Below are 20,230 nucleotides of genomic sequence, written 5' to 3'. Positions count from 1 at the left end.
AAAACTTGAATCCATTTTAGAATAAGGCTGTGCCGTAACAAAATGTGGAAAAAGTCAAGGTGTCTGAACACTTTCTGAATGCACTGTATATACACTTAACACAAATATAAACACAGCATGCAACAATTTTAATGAGTTGCTGTTCACAGAAGTAAATCAGTCAATTGCAATAAATGTATTAGGCCCTAATATATGGGATTTCACATGACTGGGCAGAGGTGCAGTCATGCGTGGGCCTGGGAGGGCATAGGCTCAACCACTTGGGAGCTAGGCCCACCGACTGGACAGCCAGGCCCAGCCAATCCTAATTAGTTTTTCTCCCCAAAAAAGGTCTGTATTACAGACAGAAATACTCAGTTTCATCAGTTGTCCAGGTGGCTGGTCTCAAGACAATCTCGCAGGTGAAGAAGCCGGATGTGGAGTTCCTGGGCTGGCGTGGTTACACTTTGTCTGCGGTTGTGAGGCCGGTTGGATATACTGCCAAATTCTCTAAAATGACGTTGAAGGCGGCTTATGGTAGAGAAATTCACATTCAATTCTCTGGCAACAGTTCTGGTGGTTATTCCTGTAGTCAGCATGCCAATTGTACTCTCCTTCTAAACCGGAGACATCTGTGGCATTGTGTTGTGTAACAAAACTTAACATTTTAAAGTGTAGTTGTGTAATGATCATGCGGTTTAAAACCTTCCTACAATTGAGGAGTAGAAAAACATTGCCTGTTCCGATGAATCCCGTTTCCTGATGAATCATGCTGACAGGCAGAGTGAGAATTTGGCTTAAGTAGCATGAGTCCATGGACCCATGTTGCCTGGTGTCAACAGTACAGGCTGGTGGTGGTGTAATGGTGGGGAATATTTTCCTGGCACACGTTAGGTCCCTTGATACCAACTGAGCAATGTTTGAACACCACATAGTATCTGAACATTGTTGCTGACTAGGCTCATCCTTTCATGGCTAGAGGGAGGTCCGACACAATAATAGATGGGTGTACCTAATAAACTGATCACTGAGTGTATTTGTGTGTGTCTTACTTGGCGGTGTTGGCTCCGTGTGTGAGCAGAGTGTTGATCAGTAACTGGTGTCCGTAGCGAGCAGCGATGTGAAGAGGAGAGTTCCCATTCTTATCCTCACAGTCTACCTCCGCACCTGCGCAGACAGACAATGAGCAAATAGTAGGGTGTTTGAAATATTAATAGACCAATAGCAGTGTGTGTGTGGTGTTTTGGGGCGGGCCTCACCGTTTTGAATGACAGCCTGAGAACGAGAGAACCTTCCATGGACCGCTGCCATGTGGAGAGGGGTCTTCCCATCCTTACTCTGGAGTGGGGAAAGAGAGAAAGAAAGCAAGACATTTCATACTGTTTGTCAGAAGAGTTAACGATTAGCTGTGATGTTCAGGACTGGGTGATGTTCCCTGTGTTATAAACCTTCCTATTCAGATCAGGACTGGGTGATGTTCCCTGTGTTATAAACCTCCCTATTCAGATCAGGACTGAGTGATGTTCCCTGTGTTATAAACCTCCCTATTCAGATCAGGACTGGGTGATGTTCCCTGTGTTATAAACCTCCCTATTCAGATCAGGACTGGGTGATGTTCCCTGTGTTATAAACCTTCCTATTCAGATCAGGACTGGGTGTGAACTCTTAAGGTCTTATGGAAACTGTCTCAGCTGCCCTGAGCAACTTGCACCCAGGGGTTCAACTCTCTCTCACCCCACCCCACCCCCCAAGGCCCTGAGCAACTTCAGCTCTTCTCTCACCCCCCACCCTACCGCCCTGAGCAACTTCAGCTCTTCTCTCACCCCCACCCTACAGCCCTGAGCAACTTCAGCTCTTCTCTCACCCCCCCCACCCCAGCCCTGCAGCCCTCACACCCCCAACCTACCACCCTCAGCTCTTCTCTCACCCCCCACCCTACCACCCTGAGCAACTTCAGCTCTTCTCTCACACCCCCCACCCTACCGCCCTGAGCAACTTCAGCTTTTCTCTCACACCCCACACCATATGTCCCACTACTACCCTGTTGGCCTAGGAGAAGTGTGTGTGTGTGTGTACCCTGATGTTGACATTAGCTCCGTTCCCAAGCAGTAGTTCCAGGCACAGCGCCCCCTGGCGGGAACAGGCTGAGAAGTGCAGCGCAGACAGACCCCTCTCATTCACCTGTTAGAGAGAGATAAAGTTACAATATACACACCAACACACGTACACCAACACACGCACACACACAGATGTGTACCTGGTTGATGGAGGCTCCAGCCTCTATGAGTTCGTTGACCACCACATCCTGGCCATTATAACTGGCCATATGGAGAGCAGAGTTACCATAAATATTACCCTGGTTTATCTAGAGAGATGGAGGGAGAGCGCGGGAGAGAGGGCGAGAGGGAGAAAGCGCGGTGAGAGAGAGAGAGAGAGTGAGGGTGCGGGGAGAGAGGGAGCGGGGAGAGGGGGAGTGCAGGGACAGAGAGACAGAGTGGGGAGAGAGAGCGGGCGGGCGGGGAGAGACAGAGCGGGCGGGCGGGAGAGAGCGAGAGCGGGGAGAGAGAGCGAGGGCGGAGAGAGAGAGCGAGGGCGGGGAGAGAGAGCGAGGGCGGAGAGAGAGAGCGAGGGCGGAGAGAGAGCGAGGGCGGAGAGAGAGAGCGAGGGCGGAGAGAGAGCGAGGGCGGAGAGAGAGAGAGGGCGGAGAGAGAGGCGAGAGAGAGCGAGGGCGGAGAGAGAGAGCGAGGGCGGAGAGAGAGAGCGAGGGCGGAGAGAGAGAGCGGCGGAGAGAGAGCGAGGGCGGGAGAGCGAGGGCGAGGGCGGAGAGCGAGAGCGAGGCGGAGAGAGAGCGAGGGCGGAGAGAGAGAGCGAGGGCGGAGGGAGAGAGCGAGGGCGGAGGGAGAGAGCGAGGGCGGAGAGAGAGAGCGAGGGCGGAGAGAGAGAGCGAGGGCGGAGAGAGAGAGCGAGGGCGGAGAGAGAGAGCGAGGGCGGAGAGAGAGAGCGAGGGCGGAGGGAGAGAGCGAGGGCGGAGGGAGAGAGCGAGGGAGGGCGGAGGGAGAGAGCGAGGGAGGGCGGAGGGGAGAGCGAGGCGGAGGGAGGGCGGAGGGAGAGAGCGAGGGCGGAGGGAGAGAGAGAGAGCGGAGGGAGGGAGGACGGAGGAGAGAGAGCGAGGGAGGGGGAGAGAGAGCGAGGAGAGAGGGAGGGAGGAGAGAGAGAGCGAGGGAGGGAGGAGAGAGAGAGCGAGGGCGGAGGGAGAGAGCGAGGGCGGAGGGAGAGAGAGAGAAACAGTTAGTTTGTATATCTCAATAGACTTCTTTCTTTGCTATTAGGAGAGGATGAAATCGAATGATGTGTGTGTACCTGTACCCCCAGCCTCAGCAGGTATTGAATGATGTGTGTGTACCTGTACCCCCAGCAGGTATTGAATGATGTGTGTGTACCTGTACCCCCCAGCAGGTATTGAATGATGTGTGTGTACCTGTACCCCAGCAGGTATTGAATGATGTGTGTGTACCTGTACCCCCAGCAGGTATTGAATGATGTGTGTGTACCTGTACCCCCAGCAGGTATTGAATGATGTGTGTGTACCTGTACCCCCAGCAGGTATTGAATGATGTGTGTGTACCTGTACCCCCAGCCCCAGCAGGTATTGGACAGTGGTAGTCATCCCACTAGAGGCAGCAGCATGTAGAGGAGTATAAGAGTTCTTATCTTTACAGTCAATCTCTGCTCCACTAGACACCAACAACCTCACCACCTCCATATGACCTGGAGGGAGGGAGATGTAGAGAGAGATGGAGGGAGAGAGGGGAGAAAGAGAGCGGGTAAGAGTACATTTTGTTAGCATACCATTTCATACCATTTTGTTAGCATACCATTTTGTTTCTAGAAAAAAATCTAATCATCAAATCAAAATGTATTGATACAAGCGTTTTGACATTCTAATCCCTCTATAGTGTATAGCTCTGAGTGGGGGTGTCTTACCCATGTAGGCAGCCCAGTGGATGGCTCGCCTGTCTTTCTTATCAAAGGCGTCGATGTTAGCTCCTCTGGAGAGAAGCAGCTTCACCATCTGACACACACACACACCAAGTGAAGTCATACTAGCCTCATGAAATGGCAACTAATACCTCTGTGAATGTGTGTGTTACCTCCAGGTGTCCGCTGAAGGCAGCATGGTGCAGGGCTGTGCGTCCACCCCGGTCCGACACATTGACGTTGCTAAGCAATGGGACGAGGGCCTCAGCAACGCGGATAGCCTTGTTGTTGGCAGCAACATGGAGAGGAGTCTGCCAGTTCTTATCCCGCGCGTTCACATCAGCACTATGTTTTATCAACATACACACTGCATCCTACACACACACACACACACACACACACACACACACACACACACACACACACACACACACACACACACACACACACACACACACACACACACACACACACACACACACACACACACACACACACACACACACACACACACACACACACACACACAAGAAAGAAAGAGCGTTGACATAATCACTGTTTCAACAAGACTGATGCAGCATGAGAAAGAGCATTGATGAAGGTGTGTGTGTGGTGTGAGTGACAGTCTGTTACCTCGCTGCAGGAGGCAACAGCTCGGTGGAGAGGAGTTAACCACTTATTGTCTTTAGCATTTACTCTGGCTCCTAAAAAACACAGGGAGAGAAAAGGTTAAGGGTTAACTTTCCTCTGACAGAGAGTGGGTGGGGACCCACGAGTTACTAGGGGAAACCCCCATGATCCTTTGAGAGGCCCATGTGTGTAAGGGGTTAAAATAGACCAGCACACCACGTGATACTGTTCCATCACAACACACACAGGGAAACAACCTCCACATCTCTCTCCCTATCATTTCCTCTCCACGAATGGGTGATGTCAACATTGGCTGCTGTGACCAAATTCTCATACTAAGTCTTCCAATTTAATAGGCTTTTTAGGTATCTTAGTTTTATCAGGTATAACAAACAGGCAGACAGGTATAACAAACAGGCAGACAGGTATAACAAACAGGCAGACAGGTATAACAAACAGGCAGACAGGTATAACAAACAGGCAGACAGGTATAACAAACAAAAAGACTGGATCATCATCCAAATGCTCTCTAGCAAACTTCAGACGGGCCTGGACATGTACTGGCTTAAGCAGGGGGACACGTCTGGCACTGCAGGATTTCAGTCCCTGGCGGCGTAGTGTGTTACTGATGGTAGGCTTTGTTACTTTGGTCCCAGCTCTCTGCAGGTCATTCACTAGGTCCCCCCGTGTGGTTCTGGGATTTTTGCTCACTGTTCTTGTGATCATTTTGACCCCACGGGGTGAGATCTTGCGTGGAGCCCCAGATCGAGGGAGATTATCAGTGGTCTTGTATGTCTTCCATTTCCTAATAATTGCTCCCACAGTTGATTTCTTCAAACCAAGCTGCTTAACTATTGCAGATTCAGTCTTCCCAGCCTGGTGCAGGTCTACAATCATTTTAAAAATCCTACAATGTGATTTTCTGGATTTTTTCCCTCATTTTGTCTGTCATAGTTGAAGTGTACCTATGATGAAAATTACAGGCCTCACAGTATAACCCCACAGTATAACAGGTACAATATAACAGGCAGACAGGTACAGTGTAACAGGCAGACAGGTACAGTATAACAGGTACAGTATAACAGGCAGACAGGTACAGTATAACAGGCAGACAGGTACAGTATAACAGGCACAGTATAACAGGCAGACAGGTACAGTATAACAGGTACAGTATAACAGGTAGACAGGTACAGTATAACAGGTACAGTATAACAGGCAGACAGGTACAGTATAACAGGCAGACAGGTAAGATGTGTACCTGAGAGGATGAGGAGTTCGATGATGTCAGCGTCTCCTAGGTAGGCTGCAGCGTGGAGCGGGGTCCTTTTCTCACTGTCCTGGTAGAGACCAGAGCAGAAAGAAATGTCACACACACAACTTTTATGTTCATTTTAGAAGGGAGGTACAGTATGTAAAACATCTAATTTCAAACTAGCTTCAATGTTCATAATAAACTTGAACACACATACACAGCTTCTCACTATGCTGCCAGTAGACAAGAGGGAGCACAACTATGTCCCACACAACAGCGCAGCCAGCCAAGTGTGACGAGTAAATCACAACCAAGTGGATGACTTGACTTCCCCGTTCCCCTCTCTCCCCGTTCCCCTCTCTCCTCATTTTCAGGAGTCTGGTAGACACTGTAGGTCAGCTGGGAGGGGGTCAACTACTACTGTACTTGGCAGGGATCTCACTAGAAGCCAGACTAATGATAGAATCACTCCTCCACTCCTCTTACCCCAAATCTTTGGGCTGCTTTCCCAGACACAGATTAAGCCTAGTCCTGGACAAAAACATCTAGCTCAATGGAGTCTCCATTGACATTTCTTTATTATCCAGGACAAGGTTTAATTGGTCAAATGGGAAACCGCCCAACGATGTCACAATCAACTGTTTAAGAGAGCATCTTCTTTTTCACCTGCAATTAACTCAGAAAGGAAAGGTTGACAAGTGTGTTAGATTGTTGTGGTCTCTCGAGCTGTGGCCAATCATTGGTCAGTGTGTGTAGTTTTGGCCAGTCTTCTGTCAGCCTACCAGGGAGCAAGGTAATAAAGGCAGGATGACAGGATGATGGAGGGATTTCTCTCCTCCCTCTGCTCTCCCTGGGGGGTGGCCTATCGACCAGTGGTCCTGTGTGTGTGTGTGTGTGTGTGTCTCGCTGGTGTGAGAGTGACCGATGTGTGACTACAAGAGTACCTCTGTCGCTCTCCCTCCTCATTTCTGTAATGAGGATGTTTTACCGTCTGTCTGACCATACAAAGCAGGTCCTCTCTGTAGAACTAACTAACCAGGCTAGTCAATCTGGATGGATGGAACAATCAATTCCAGCTCTCTCTCCCTCCCTTCCATGCCCTCTCCCTCGTTCTCCGCATCTCTATCCCTTGCCCATTCCTCTCTCTAACCCCTCCAGTCTAACTCCCTCCCTCTCTCTTTCCCTCCATCTCTTGTTCTCTCCATGCAGCAGAGGACAATCAGGGGAGTAACGTAGGTCGTAAACAAAGTCACATGTCGGAGAGGGAGGCCTGTAATAGGTCAGACTGAAAACTGCTGACTCAAACAGACCAAAATGTCTCTGATGACCCCAGCAATATAGAGACGGGGGGGGGAGTAGATAAAGAGGGGGTGGGGAGAGAGAGAAAAGACGTCAGGGAGAGAGGGAGAGAATGAGGGCGGGGTGAGAGGGAGGGATGACGGGGGAGTGAGAAGGAAAGAGAGAGGGCTGAACAGAAAGGGAGTTGAAAATAAGGAACTAACCTACCCTTACCTGATTGATTGGCTGAAAGACTCTGGCCTCTCAACATTGATTTAGAAAGAGACCGAGAGTACAGACACATTGGCTATTCCTCAATTTTCAAAAAAGTCTGTCCTCTCTTCCTGTCCTTCAATGCACTGACCTGAAAGAACTGACCAGGAAAGCCAGCCTAATGATGAGAACTGACCAGGAAAGCCAGCCTAATGATGAGAACTGACCAGGAAAGCCAGCCTAGTGATGAGAACTGACCAGGAAAGCCAGCCTAATGATGAGAACTGACCAGGAAAGCCAGCCTAGTGATGAGAACTGACCAGGAAAGCCAGCCTAGTGATGAGAACTGACCAGGAAAGCCAGCCTAATGATGAGCTTCCACCTGTCAAATCTTTGACAATCATTGCAGATGAAGGGTGAAGAGGAGATGAGGAGAGGATGGATTTGCAAGCAATTTAGAGCAAGAGATGCTTATGGACTGACTGACTCCTGTCTGTGTGTGTGTACAGTAATGTTACCTGTACGTTTACATCCTCCTTCTTGAATATGAGGGAGCGGACTTCATTAGGGTCCACACTGAAGATGGCTTTCAGCAGAGAGGGCTGTATGGGAGGACACAGAGAGAACTATCAGTCACTGTGTGTGTGTGTGTAAAAATAAATTATAATAATTTATTTTTGATTAGTTAGTATTATAGCTACTATTATTATTGTTGTCGCTGTTGTTTTCATAATATTTAGGTGCATCTCTTCACCTTGGCAACATTGACTATCATTCATGCCAATGACAGCAGATTGAATTTGAGTGAGTGAGAGAGAGAGACAACAAGAGCAAACAATGGAAAGAATAGATGGTGAGAAAACTGGAGAGAGAGATGGAAAGGTGCTAGATAATTTTCCTCCGAATGACTTGGCTAGATGACTAACAAGACAGAACCTGTTAACATCCTGCTTGCTAACGTTACTACAGTTTGGTTACATGCTGACAATTACGACAGGGCTTTTTCATCTAAAGGGACCCATGAGCACCAACATCTGAAGGTCATAGGAGCAAAAAGCTAAGAGTCTATATTTGAGATATTAAGCCACATAAAACTTTTTTCAACCATTTCCCACAGCCATAACCGTAGGCTTTGATCTCTGGTCAAACAGTGGTTTTTGACATCTACCAAAATAAGTACTAAAAAAAACATTTTTTTAAGACCTCTGGCAACGAATATCAACAATTATATTTATGCTAAACAAAAATATAAAGGCAACATGTAAAGTGTTGGTCCCATTTTTTATGAGCCGAAATAAAAGATCCCAGAAATGTTCCACACAAAAAGCTTTTTTCTCTCAAATTTGTTTACATACATGTTAGTGAGCATTTCTCCTTTTCCAAGATAATCCATCAAGACACTGATTAAACAGCATGATCATTACACCTTGTGCGGGGGACAATAAAAGGCCACTCTAAAATATGTTTGGTCACACAACACAATGCCACAGAGCGTGCAATTGGCATGCTGACTGCAGGAATGTTCACCAGAGCTGTTGCCAGAGAATTTAATGTTAATTTTTCTACCATAAGCCGCTTCCGTCGTTTTAGAGAATTTGGCAGTACGTCCAACCGGCCTCACAAACGCAGACCACGTGTATGGCATCATGTGGGCGAGCAGTTCGCCGATGTCAACTTTGTGAACAGAGTGCACAAACACAAGTGCATTTGATCTTTGGCAATTTGAATGCACAGAGATACTGTGACGAGACCCTGAGGCCCATTAACGTGCCATTCAGCCGCTGAAATCACCTGTTTTAGCATGATAAAGCACAGCTACATGTTGCAAGGATCTGTACACAATTCCTGGATGCTGAAAATGTCAAGGTTTTTCCATGGCCTGCATTCTCACCCATTGAGCATTTTTGGGATGCTCTAGACTGACGTGAACGACAGCATGTTCCAATTCCCGCCAATATCCAGCAACTTCACACAACAAATGAAGAGGAGTGGGACAACATTCCACAGGCCACAATCAACAGCCTGATCAACTCAATGTGAAGGAGATATCGCGCTGCATGAGGCAAATGCTGGTCACATTAAGGCATCAGTGACCAACCGATGCATATATGTATTCCCAGTCATATAAATCCATAGGGCCTAATGAATTTCAATTGACTGATTTCCTTATATGAACTGTAACTCAGTAAAATCTTTGAAATTGTTGCATGTTGCATTTATATTTTTGTTCAGTGTAGTTTGGGAGAAATTATTATCCTTCTGTTTAAGAAACATTGCCTTGCACCTTTCTGTTACCAGTAACCCACATACAGCATGTGGACACGCATTCAAATTAGTGGATTCGGCTATTCCAGCCATACCTGTTGCTGACAGGGTATAAAATTGAGACCACCGCCATGCAATCTCCATAGACAAACATTGGCAGTAGAATGGCCCATAATGAAGAGCTCTGTGATTTTCAACACGGCACCGTTGTCACCTTTCCAACAAGTCAGTTCATCAAATTTCTGCCCTGCTAGAGCTGCCCCGGTCAACTGTAAGTGTTGTTATTGTGGAAACGTCTGTCAAGGATTTCCTCCTCTTCTTCCGAAGAGGAGAGGCGAAAAGGATCAGAGGACCAATATGCGGCGTGGTAAGTGTCCATGGTTCTTTTAATACGTAAACGTACACATGAACAACTGATTACAAAAAACAAGAAACGTGTGAAACCCTAAACAGCCCTATCTGGTGCAAAACACAGAGACAGGAACAAACACCCACAAACACACAGTGAAACCCAGGCTACCTAAGTATGATTCTCAATCAGAGACAACTAATGACACCTGCCTCTGATTGAGAACCATACTAGGCCGAAACATAGAAATACCCAAATTATAGAAAAACAAACATAGACTGCCCACCCAACTCACGCCCTGACCATACTAAATAAATACAAAACAAAGGAAATAAAGGTCAGAACGTGACAGTACCCCCCCCCAAAGGTGCGGACTCCGGCCGCAAAACCTTGACCTATAGGGGAGGGTCTGGGTGGGCGTCTGTCCGCGGTGGCGGCTCTGGCGCGGGACGCGGACCCCACTTAACCATTGTCTTAGTCCGCCTCATTGTCCGCCTCCGTGGCTTTCTAACCATGGCCACCCCTCACAATGACCCCACTGGACAGAGGAGCAGCTCGGGACAGAGAAACAGCTCGGGACAGAGGTGCAGAAACTCTTGACAGAGGGGCAGATCGGGACTGAGGGGCAGCTCGGGACTAAGGCAGCTCGGGACTGTGGGGAAGCTCAGGAGTGAGAGGAAGCTCAGGAGTGAGAGGAAGCTCAGGAGTGAGAGGAAGCTCAGGAGTGAGAGGAAGCTCAGGAGTGAGAGGAAGCTCAGGAGTGAGAGGAAGCTCAGGCATGTAGATAAATCTACCAGATCCTGGCTGGCTGGTGGTTTCGGCAGATCCTGGCTGACTGGCAGATCCCGGCTGACTGGCAGATCCTGGCTGACTGGCGGATCTGGCAGATCCTGGCTGACTGGCGGATCTGGCAGATCCTGGCTGACTGGCGGATCTGGCAGATCCTGGCTGACTGGCGGATCTGGCAGATCCTGGCTGACTGGCGGATCTGGCAGATCCTGGCTGACTGGCGGATCCTGGAAGAGTCTGGTTGACTGGCAGATCTGGAAGAGTCTGGTTGACTGGCAGATCTGGAAGAGTCTGGCTGACTGGCGGATCTGGAAGAGTCTGGCTGACTGGCGGATCTGGAAGAGTCTGGCTGACTGGCAGATCTGGAAGAGTCTGGCTGACTGGCAGATCTGGAAGAGTCTGGCTGACTGGCAGATCTGGAAGAGTCTGGTTGACTGGCAGATCTGGAAGAGTCTGGTTGACTAGCAGATCTGGAAGAGTCTGGCTGACTGGCGGATCCTGACAGACTGAAAGATCTGGCTGCTCCATGCTGACTGGCGGCTCTGGCTGCTCCACGCTGACTGGCGGCTCTGGCTGCTCCATGTAGGCTGACAGCTCTGGCGGCTTCTTACAGACTGGCAGCTCTGGCGGCTCCGTGCAGACTGGCAGCTCCTTGCAGACTGGCAGCTCCTTACAGACTGGCAGCTCCTTGCAGACTGGCAGCTCCGTGCAGACTGGCAGCTCCGTGCAGACTGGCAGCTCCTTGCAGACTGGCAGCTCCTTGCAGACTGGCAGCTCCTTGCAGACTGACAGCTCCTTGCAGACTGACAGCTCTGGCTGCTCCATGCAGACTGACATCTCTGGCTGCTTCATGCAGACTGACAGCTCTGACTGCTCCATGCAGACTGACAGCTCTGACTGCTCCATGCAAACTGACAGCTCTGGCTGCTCCATGCAGACTGGCAGCTCTGGCTGCGCTGAACAGGCGGGAGACTCCGGCAGCGCTGTAGAGGAGGAAGGCTCTGGCTGCGCTGAACAGGCGGGAGACTCCTGCAGCGCTGTGTCGGAGGAAGGCTCTGGCTGCGCTGAACAGGTGGGAGACTCCGGCAGCGCTGGAGATGAGGAAAGCTCTAACAGCGCTAGATAGGCGGGACACTCCGGCAGCGCAGGAGAGGAGAAAGGCTCAGACAGCGCTGGAGAGGCGAGGCGCACTGTAGGCCTGATGCGTGGTGCTGGTACTGGACCGAGGACACGCACATGAAGCCTGGTGCGGGGAGCTGCTACCGGAGGGCTGGGGTGTGGAGGTGGTACTGGATAGACCGGACCGTGCAGGCGCACTGGAGCTCTTGAGCACCGAGCCTGACCAACCTTACCTGGCTCGATGCCCACTCTAGCCCGGCCGATCCGAGGAGCTGGAATATACCTCACCGGGCTATGCACCCGCACTGGGGACACCGTGCGCACCACTGCATAACACGGTGCCTGCCCGGTCTCTCTAGCCCCCCGGTAAGCACAGGGAGTTTGCGCAGGTCTCCTACCTGGAGTAGCCATACTCCCTGTGAGCCCCCCCCAAGAATTTTTGGGGCTGACTCCCGGGCTTCCATCTGCTCTGCCGTGCTAGCTCCTCATAATGCCGCCTCTCTGCTTTTGCTGCCTCCAGCTCGGCTTTGGGGCGACAATAATCTCCAGGCTGATCCCAGGGTCCTTTACCGTCCAGTTCCTCCTCCCATGTCCATTTCTCCAGGTGGTGCAACCTCTCCCACTGTAGCTGCTGCTGCTCCTGCTGCCTCTGTTGCCTCTTCTCCTGTTTCACCTTTGGGCGGCTACACTCCCCTGGTTTAGCCCAGGGTCCTCTCCCGTCGAGGATCTCCTCCCATGTCCAGAAATCCTTCTTACGCATCTCCTCTTTGGGCTGCTCCTGCCTGTTGACACGCTGCTTGGTCCGTTTGTGGTGGGTGATTCTGTCAAGGATTTCCTCCTCTTTTCCGAAGAGAAGAGGCGAAAAGGATCAGAGGACCAATATGCGGCGTGGTAAGTGTCCATGGTTCTTTTAATACGTAAACGTACACATGAACAACTGATTACAAAAACAAGAAACGTGTGAAACCCTAAACAGCCCTATCTGGTGCAAAACACAGAGACAGGAACAAACACCCACAAACACACAGTGAAACCCAGGCTACCTAAGTATGATTCTCAATCAGAGACAACTAATGACACCTGCCTCTGATTGAGAACCATACTAGGCCGAAACATAGAAATACCCAAATTATAGAAAAACAAACATAGACTGCCCACCCAACTCACGCCCTGACCATACTAAATAAATACAAAACAAAGGAAATAAAGGTCAGAACGTGACAACGTCTAGGAGCAACAACGGCTCAGCCGCGAAGTGGTAGGCAACACAAGCTCACAGAACGGGACCACCGAGTGCTAATGAGCGTAAAAATGGTTTGCAACACTCACTACCAAGTTCCAAACTGCCTCTGGAAGCAACGTCAGCACAATAACTGTTTTTTGGGAGCTTCATGAAATGGGTTTCCATGGCTGAGCAGCCTCACACAAGCCTGAGATCAACATGTACAATGCCGAGCATCGGATAGAGTGGAGTAAAGATCACCACCATTGGACTCTGGAGCAGTGGAAATATGATGAATCACGCTTCACCATCTGGCAGTCAGGCGAACTAATCTGGGTTTGGTGAACGCTACCTGCCTGACTGCATAGTGCCAACTGTAAAGTTTGGTGGAGGAGGAATAATGGTCTGGGGCTGTTTTTCCATGGTTTGGGCTAGGCCCCTTAGTTCCAGTGAAGGGAAATCTTAACGCTACAGCCTACAATGACATTCCAGACAATTCTTTGTGGCAACAGTTTTGGGAAAGCCCTTTCCTGTTTCAGCATGACAATGCCCCTGTGCACAAAGCGAGGTTCACACAGAAACTGTTTGTCGAGATCTGTGTAGAGGAACTTGGGTGGCATGCACAGAGCCCTGACTTCAACCCCATTGAACACCTTTGGGATTAATTGGAACGCAAGATCAGTGCTCAAACTCACTAATGCTTGTGGCTGAATGGAAGCAAGTCCCTGCAGCAATGTCAGAAAAGTGGAGGCTGTTACAGCATCAAAAGGGGGACCAACTCCATATTAATGCCCATGATTTTGGAATAAGATGTACGACGAGCAGGTGTCCATATACTTTGTTATTGTACAGTGTATTCTGAAAGTATTCAGACCCCTTTACTTTTTCCAAATTGTTACATTACAGCCTTATTCTAAAATGGATTAAATCATTTTCCCCCCTCAAAAATCCACACACAGTACCCCATACTGAAAAAGAAAACAGGTTTTTAGATTTTTTTTGCAAAAATAAAAAATGAAATATATTTACCTAAGTATTCAGACCATTTACTCAGTGCTTTGTTGAAGCACCTTTGGCAGCGAATACAGCCTTGAGTTCTATGGGTATGACGCTACAAGCTTGGCACACCAGTACTTGGGGAGTTTATCCAATTCTTCTCTGCAGAGCCTCACAAACTCTGTCAGGTTGGATGGAGAGCATCTCTGCACAGCTATTTTCAGGTCTCTCCAGAGATGTTCAATCGAGTTCAAGTCAGGGCTCTGGCTGGGCCACTCACGGACATTCAGAGACTTGTCCCGAAGCCCCTCATGAGTTGTCTTGGTTGGGTGCTTAGGGTCGTTGTCCTCTTGGAAGGTGAACCCTCGCCCCAGTCTGAGGTACTGAGGGCTCTGGAGCAGGTTTTCGTCAAGGATCTCTCTGTACTTTGCTCCGTTCATCTTTCACTCGATCCTGACTAGTCTCCCAGTCCCTTCCGCTGACAAACATCCCCACAGCATGTTGCTGCCACCACCATGCTTCACCGTAGGGATGGTGCCAGGTTTCCAGCAGATGTGACTCTTGGTATTCAGGTCAAAGAGTTCAACAGACCAGATAATCTTGTTTCTCATGGACGTAGTCCTTTAGTTGCCTTTTGGCAAACTCCAAGCAGGTTGTCATGTGCCTTTTACTGAGGAGTGGCTTCCGTTTGGCCACTCTACCATAAAAAGAACAACATTGGTGGAGTGCTGCAGAGATGGTGGTCCTTCTGGAAGGTTCGCCCATCTCCACAGAGAAACTCTAGAGCTCTGTCAGAGTGACCATCGGGTTCTTGGTTCACTCCCTGACCAAGGCCATTCTCCTCCGAATGCTCAGTTTGGCTGGGCGGCCAGCTCTAGGAAAAGTCTTGGTGGTTCCAAACTTCTTCCATTTAAGAATGATGGAGGCCACTGTATTCTTGGGGACCTTCAATGCTGCAGACATTTTTTGGTGCCCTTCCCCAGATCTGTGCTTCGACACAATCCTGTCTCGGACCTCTACGGACAGTTCCTTCCACCTCATGGCTTGGTTTTGGCTCTGAAATGCAGTCAACAGTGGGACCTTGTATAGAAAGGTGCGTTCCTTTCCAAATCATGTCCAATCAATTGAATATACCACAGGTGGACTCCAATCAAGTTGTAGAAACATCGCAAGGAAGATCAATAGAAACAGGATGCACCTAAGCTCAATTTCGAGTCACATTGCAAAGGTTCTGAATACTTACAGTTTAAGTCGGAAGTTTACATACACCTTAGCCAAATACATTTAAACTCTGTTTTTCACAATTCCTGACATTTAATCTTAGTAGAAATTCCCTGCCTTAGGTCAGTTAGGATCACCACTTTATTTTAAGAATGGGAAATGTCAGAATAATAGCAGAGAGAATGATTTTTATCAGCTTTTATTTCTTTCATCCCATTCGGTCAGAAGTTTACATACACTCAATTAGTATTTGGTAGCATTGCCTTTAAATGGTTCAACTTGGTGCAAATGTTTCAGCTAGCCTTCCACAAGCTTCCAACAATAAGTTGGGTGAATTTTGGCCTCTTCCTCCTGACAGAGCTGGTGTAACTGAGTCAGGTTTGTAGGCCTTCTTGCTCGCACACACTTTTTCAGTTCTGCCCACAAATTTTCTATGGGATTGAGGTCAGGGCTTTGTGATGCCCACTCCAATACTTTGACTGTTGTCCTTAAGCCATTTTGCCACAACTTTGGAAGTATGCTTGTGGTCATTGTCCATTTGGAAGACCCATTTGCGACCAAGCTTTAACTTCCTGACCGATGTCTTGAGATCTTGCTTCAATATATCCAAATAATTATCATCCATAATGCCATCCATTTTGTGAAGTGCACTAGTCGCTCCTGCAGCATTATGCTGCCACCCCCGTGTTTCACGGTTGGAATGGTGTTCTTTGGCTTGCAAGACTCCCCCTTTTCCTCCAAACAGAACAATGGTCATTATAGCTAAACAGTTCTATTTTTGTTTCATCAGACCAGAGGACATTTCTCCAAAAAGTACAATCTTTGCCCCCATGTGCAGTTGCAAACCGTAGTCCGTTTTTTTAATGGCAGTTTTGGAGCAGTGGATTCTTCCTTGATGAGCTGCATTTCAGGTTATGTCGATATAGGATATATATATTTACTGTGGATATAGATACCTTTGTACCTGTTTCCTCCAGCAGCTTCACAAGGTCCTTTGCTGTTGTTCTGGGATTGATTTGCACTTTTCACACCAAAGTACGTTCATCTCTAGGAGACAGAACACATCTTCTTCCTGAGCGGTATGACGTCTGCGTGGTCCCATGGTGTTTATACTTGCGTACTATTGTTTGTACAGATGAACGTGGTACCTTCAAGAGTTTGGACATTTTTCCCAAGGATGAACCAGACTTGTGGAGGTCTACAATTTTTTTCCTGAGGTCTTGGCTGATTTCTTTTGATTTTCCCATGATGTCAGGCAAAGAGGCAATGAGTTTGAAGGTAGGCCTTGAAATACATCCACAGGAACACCTCCAATTGACTCAAATGATGTCAAATAGCCTATCAGAAGCTTCTAAAGCCATGACATTTTCTGGAATTTTCCAAGCTGTTTAAAGGCGCAGTCAACTTAGTGTATGTAAACTTCTGACCCACTGTAATTGTGATACAGTGAATGATAAGTGAAATAATCGGTCTGTAAACAATTGATGGAAAAATTACTTGTGTTAAGCACAAAGTAGATGTCCTAACCGACTTGCCAAAACTATAGTTTGTTAACAAGAAATTTGTGGAGTGGTTGGAAAATGAGTTTTAATGACTCCAACCTAAGTGTATGTAAACTTATGACTTCAACTGTATGTCAATCACACATTTCACACTATTGTGTGAAGATCGATGAGGATTTTTTTAAATTTAAATTGAATACATTTTAGAATAAGACTAACAAAATGTGGAAAAAGTTGAGGGATCTGAATACTTCCAAATGCACTCATGAGGTAGAATTAAAAAAAGTTCACAGAAGTAACAAGTAAAGGTAGACCTACTAATTTGTTATAGTTTTGACTGATCTCAAGTTTGTTTATGAATTATTAAATGAATAAAACTCGATATTTTGTAACAAATCAGTAACGGAATTACTGCAATTGAATTGGCTACAATGGGAAAACATAGCCTGGTTCCTCTCTAGGTTTCTTCCTAGGTTTTGGCCTTTCTAGGGAGTTTTTCCTAGCCACCGTGCTTCTACACCTGCATTGCTTGCTGTTTGGGGTTTTAGGCTGGGTTTCTGTACAGCACTTTGAGACATCAGCTGATGTACGAAGGGCTATATAAATAAATTTGATTTGAAATTTGATTTGATAGTAGTCACAAACCACAGTTGGGTTACCAGTACAGTCCACTGGAATACTGTTATGTTCAGCTCACATATTATGGCAAGAACAGCTCAAATAAGGAAAGAGAAACGACAGTCCATCGTTACTTTAAGATATGAAGGTCAGTCAATTCAGAACATTTCAAGAACTTAATGTTTTCAAGTGCAGTCGCAAAAACCATCAAGCGCTATGATGAAACTGGCTCACATGAGGACCGCCACAGGAAAGGAAGACCCAGAGCTACCTCTGCTGCAGAAGATAACTTCATTAGAGTTAACTGCACCTCACAGGCCAAATAAATGCTTCACGGAGTTCAAGTAACTGACACAACATCAACTGTTCAGAGGAGACTGCGTGAATTAGGCCTTCATGGTTGAATTGATGCAAAGAAACCACAACTAAAAGGACACCAATAAGAAGAAGAGACTTGCTTGGGCCAAGAGACACAAGCAATGGACATTAGACCGGTAGAAATCTGTCATCTGTTCTGAGTCCAAATTTGAGGAGATTTTTGGTTCCAACTGCAGTGGCTTTGTGAGATGCAGAGTAGGTGAACGGATGATCTCCGCATGTGTGGTTCCCACCGTGAAGCATGGAGGTGGTGGTGTGATGGTGCTTTGCTGGTGACACTATCAGTGATTTATTTAGAATTCAAGGCAAAAACCACAGCATTCTGCAGCGACACGCCATTCAATCTGATTTGCGCTTAGTGGGACTAACATCTGTTTTTCAACAGGACAATGACCCCAAAAACATACCTCCAGGCTGTGTAAGGGCTATTTGACCAAGGAGGGTGATGAGGTGGTTACCAAGAAGGAGTGGTGCATCAGATGACCAGACCTCCACTATCACCCGACCTCAACTCAATTGAGATGGTTTGGGATGAGTTGGACCGCAGAGTGAAGGAAAAGCAGCCAACAAGAGCTCAGCATGTGTGGGAACTCCTTCAAGACTGTTGGAAAGCTTCCTCACAAAGCTGGTTGAGAGAATGCCAAAAGAATGCCAAGAGTGTGCAAAGCTGTCATCAAGGCAAAGGGTAGCTACTTTGAAGAATCTCAAATATATTTTGATTTATATGTGTTATTTCATGGTTTTGATGTCTTCACTATTATTCTACATTGTAAAAAATAGTAAAAATAAAGAAAAACCCTTAAATGAGTAGGTGTGTAATCTTTTGACTGGTATTCAAGCATGGCGGTGGCTGCATCATGCTATGGGTATGCTTCTCATAGGCAAGGACTAGGGAGTTTTTTGGGATAAAAGAAACGGAATAGAGCTAAATGCAGGCAAAATCCTAGAGAAAAACCTGGTTCAGCCTGCTTTCCAACAGACACTGGGAGACAAATTCACCTTTCAGCAGGACAATAAACTAAAACACAAAGCCAAATATACACTGGAGATGCTTACAAAGATGACATTTAACGTTCCTGAGTGGCCTAGTTACAGTTGACTTAAAACTCGCCTTGAAAATCTATGGCAAGACTTGAAAATGGCTGTCTAGCGATGATCAACAACCAACTTGATAGCACTTGAACAATTTTTTAAATAATAATGTACAAATATTGTACAATCCAGGTCTTCAAAGCTTTTAGAGATTTACAACTGTAAATTGCTGCCAAATGTTATTCTAAAATGTATTGACTCAGGGATGTGAATACTATTTCTGTATTTAATTTTCAATACATTTGCAAAATGTTCTATAAAACATGTTTTCACTTTTTCATTATGAGGCATTGTGAGATTTTTTTGTATGTAATCCATTTTGAATTCAGCTTGTAACAAAAGAATATGGAATACGTCAAGTGGTATGAACACTTTCTGAAGGCACTGTATCTTTTCATTTCAATTCGGAGCAGAGTTTTTGGCAAACCTGGTCGCATAAACTGAGGGAGATTACCCTAATTTTGTTACCAAACTTTGCATCTGCACAGTTCTTCCAGTAAATGTGTTTTTGTTAAATGTTCTGTGTAAATTGTCCTTGTGCATGGAGTTGTATGGTTTGTCAAACTTTGAAATCAATGTTTTTGGTTTGGAATACATTTTAAAGTGAACTTTTAGACAAAGCATAATTTGGGTACAGTGGAATTGCCCTACAGCAGTTTAATTCTGGCCTACAGTAGTGAGTTTGTGTGTATCAAACAGCATACTGGACCACAGTCCCCATGTTTTTCTATAAACCCCCTCAATCCATTCTGATCCTAAAACCAACTCTGCCAGTCAGCACCCCCCACTAAACCTCCCCCTCTTCTCAGGTGTCTGGCATAGCAGGAGTACAGGCGGGGGGAGGGGTCAGTCAGTGTATACGGGAAGGGGGTCACTTTTATGACACTGGCAGCTGCAAAGCCCGAAAGAATTCACTCACAAACACACACGTGCCTGACACGAACTGTCTGAAAGGTCCCCCCTCCACACACACATTAGCCGTATCACTCTGTTTGCCACTTGTGAGTCTGCAACAGAAAGCCAGCCGGGCTGTGAGGGGTTAAAACACAACCTGGCTTGTCAAACACCAGCTGGTCTGAGGAGAGAAGGAGTGTAAAAGAGGAATGAAGGCTTCTGTCTGAGGAGTCCATATTGAGAGAGAGAAAGGGTGAATGAATCTCCTCCATCCATTCATCTCTCACTCCCTCCTTTTGCAGGTGTGGGAGAGCATGGTGATGCCTGATACTGACTGTGATTAGTACACAGACGTGCCACACACACACGGCAGGTACCACCAATGTTTAACATGGGGTAATTTAATTCAAAGCATAGCTATCATTTTCTGGCTATAAATAACAATATAACAGTGA

At 47.2% G+C, this 20,230-nt stretch overlaps 1 protein-coding gene across 3 annotated transcripts in view; it reads right to left on the bottom strand.

The window, feature by feature from the left end:
* The window catches only part of LOC112264466 (serine/threonine-protein phosphatase 6 regulatory ankyrin repeat subunit A-like), a 55,274-nt gene that overhangs the window by 18,180 nt on the left and 16,864 nt on the right, over positions 1 to 20,230 (bottom strand). For 2 of the 3 annotated variants that reach the window (XM_042295346.1, XM_042295345.1), the window contains exons 2-11: positions 7,849 to 7,932; positions 5,846 to 5,924; positions 4,591 to 4,661; positions 4,131 to 4,331; positions 3,964 to 4,051; positions 3,605 to 3,747; positions 2,237 to 2,344; positions 2,056 to 2,160; positions 1,239 to 1,317; positions 1,032 to 1,146 (exon numbers count right to left, since the gene is read on the bottom strand). In XM_042295346.1, coding sequence (XP_042151280.1) covers positions 1,032 to 1,146; positions 1,239 to 1,317; positions 2,056 to 2,160; positions 2,237 to 2,344; positions 3,605 to 3,747; positions 3,964 to 4,051; positions 4,131 to 4,331; positions 4,591 to 4,661; positions 5,846 to 5,924; positions 7,849 to 7,932 — 1,073 coding nt within the window. Of the gene's footprint in view, positions 1 to 1,027; positions 1,147 to 1,238; positions 1,318 to 2,055; positions 2,161 to 2,236; positions 2,345 to 3,604; positions 3,748 to 3,963; positions 4,052 to 4,130; positions 4,332 to 4,590; positions 4,662 to 5,845; positions 5,925 to 7,848; positions 7,933 to 20,230 lie in introns of those variants that run through there. The other variant, XM_042295347.1, reaches the window with a different exon arrangement.

This window comes from Oncorhynchus tshawytscha, linkage group LG13 (genome assembly GCF_018296145.1).
Source record: "Oncorhynchus tshawytscha isolate Ot180627B linkage group LG13, Otsh_v2.0, whole genome shotgun sequence".
NCBI lineage: Eukaryota > Metazoa > Chordata > Actinopteri > Salmoniformes > Salmonidae > Oncorhynchus > Oncorhynchus tshawytscha.
The sequence above is the reverse complement of the archived record's forward strand: the minus strand, read 5'-3'. Positions and strand labels throughout refer to the sequence as shown.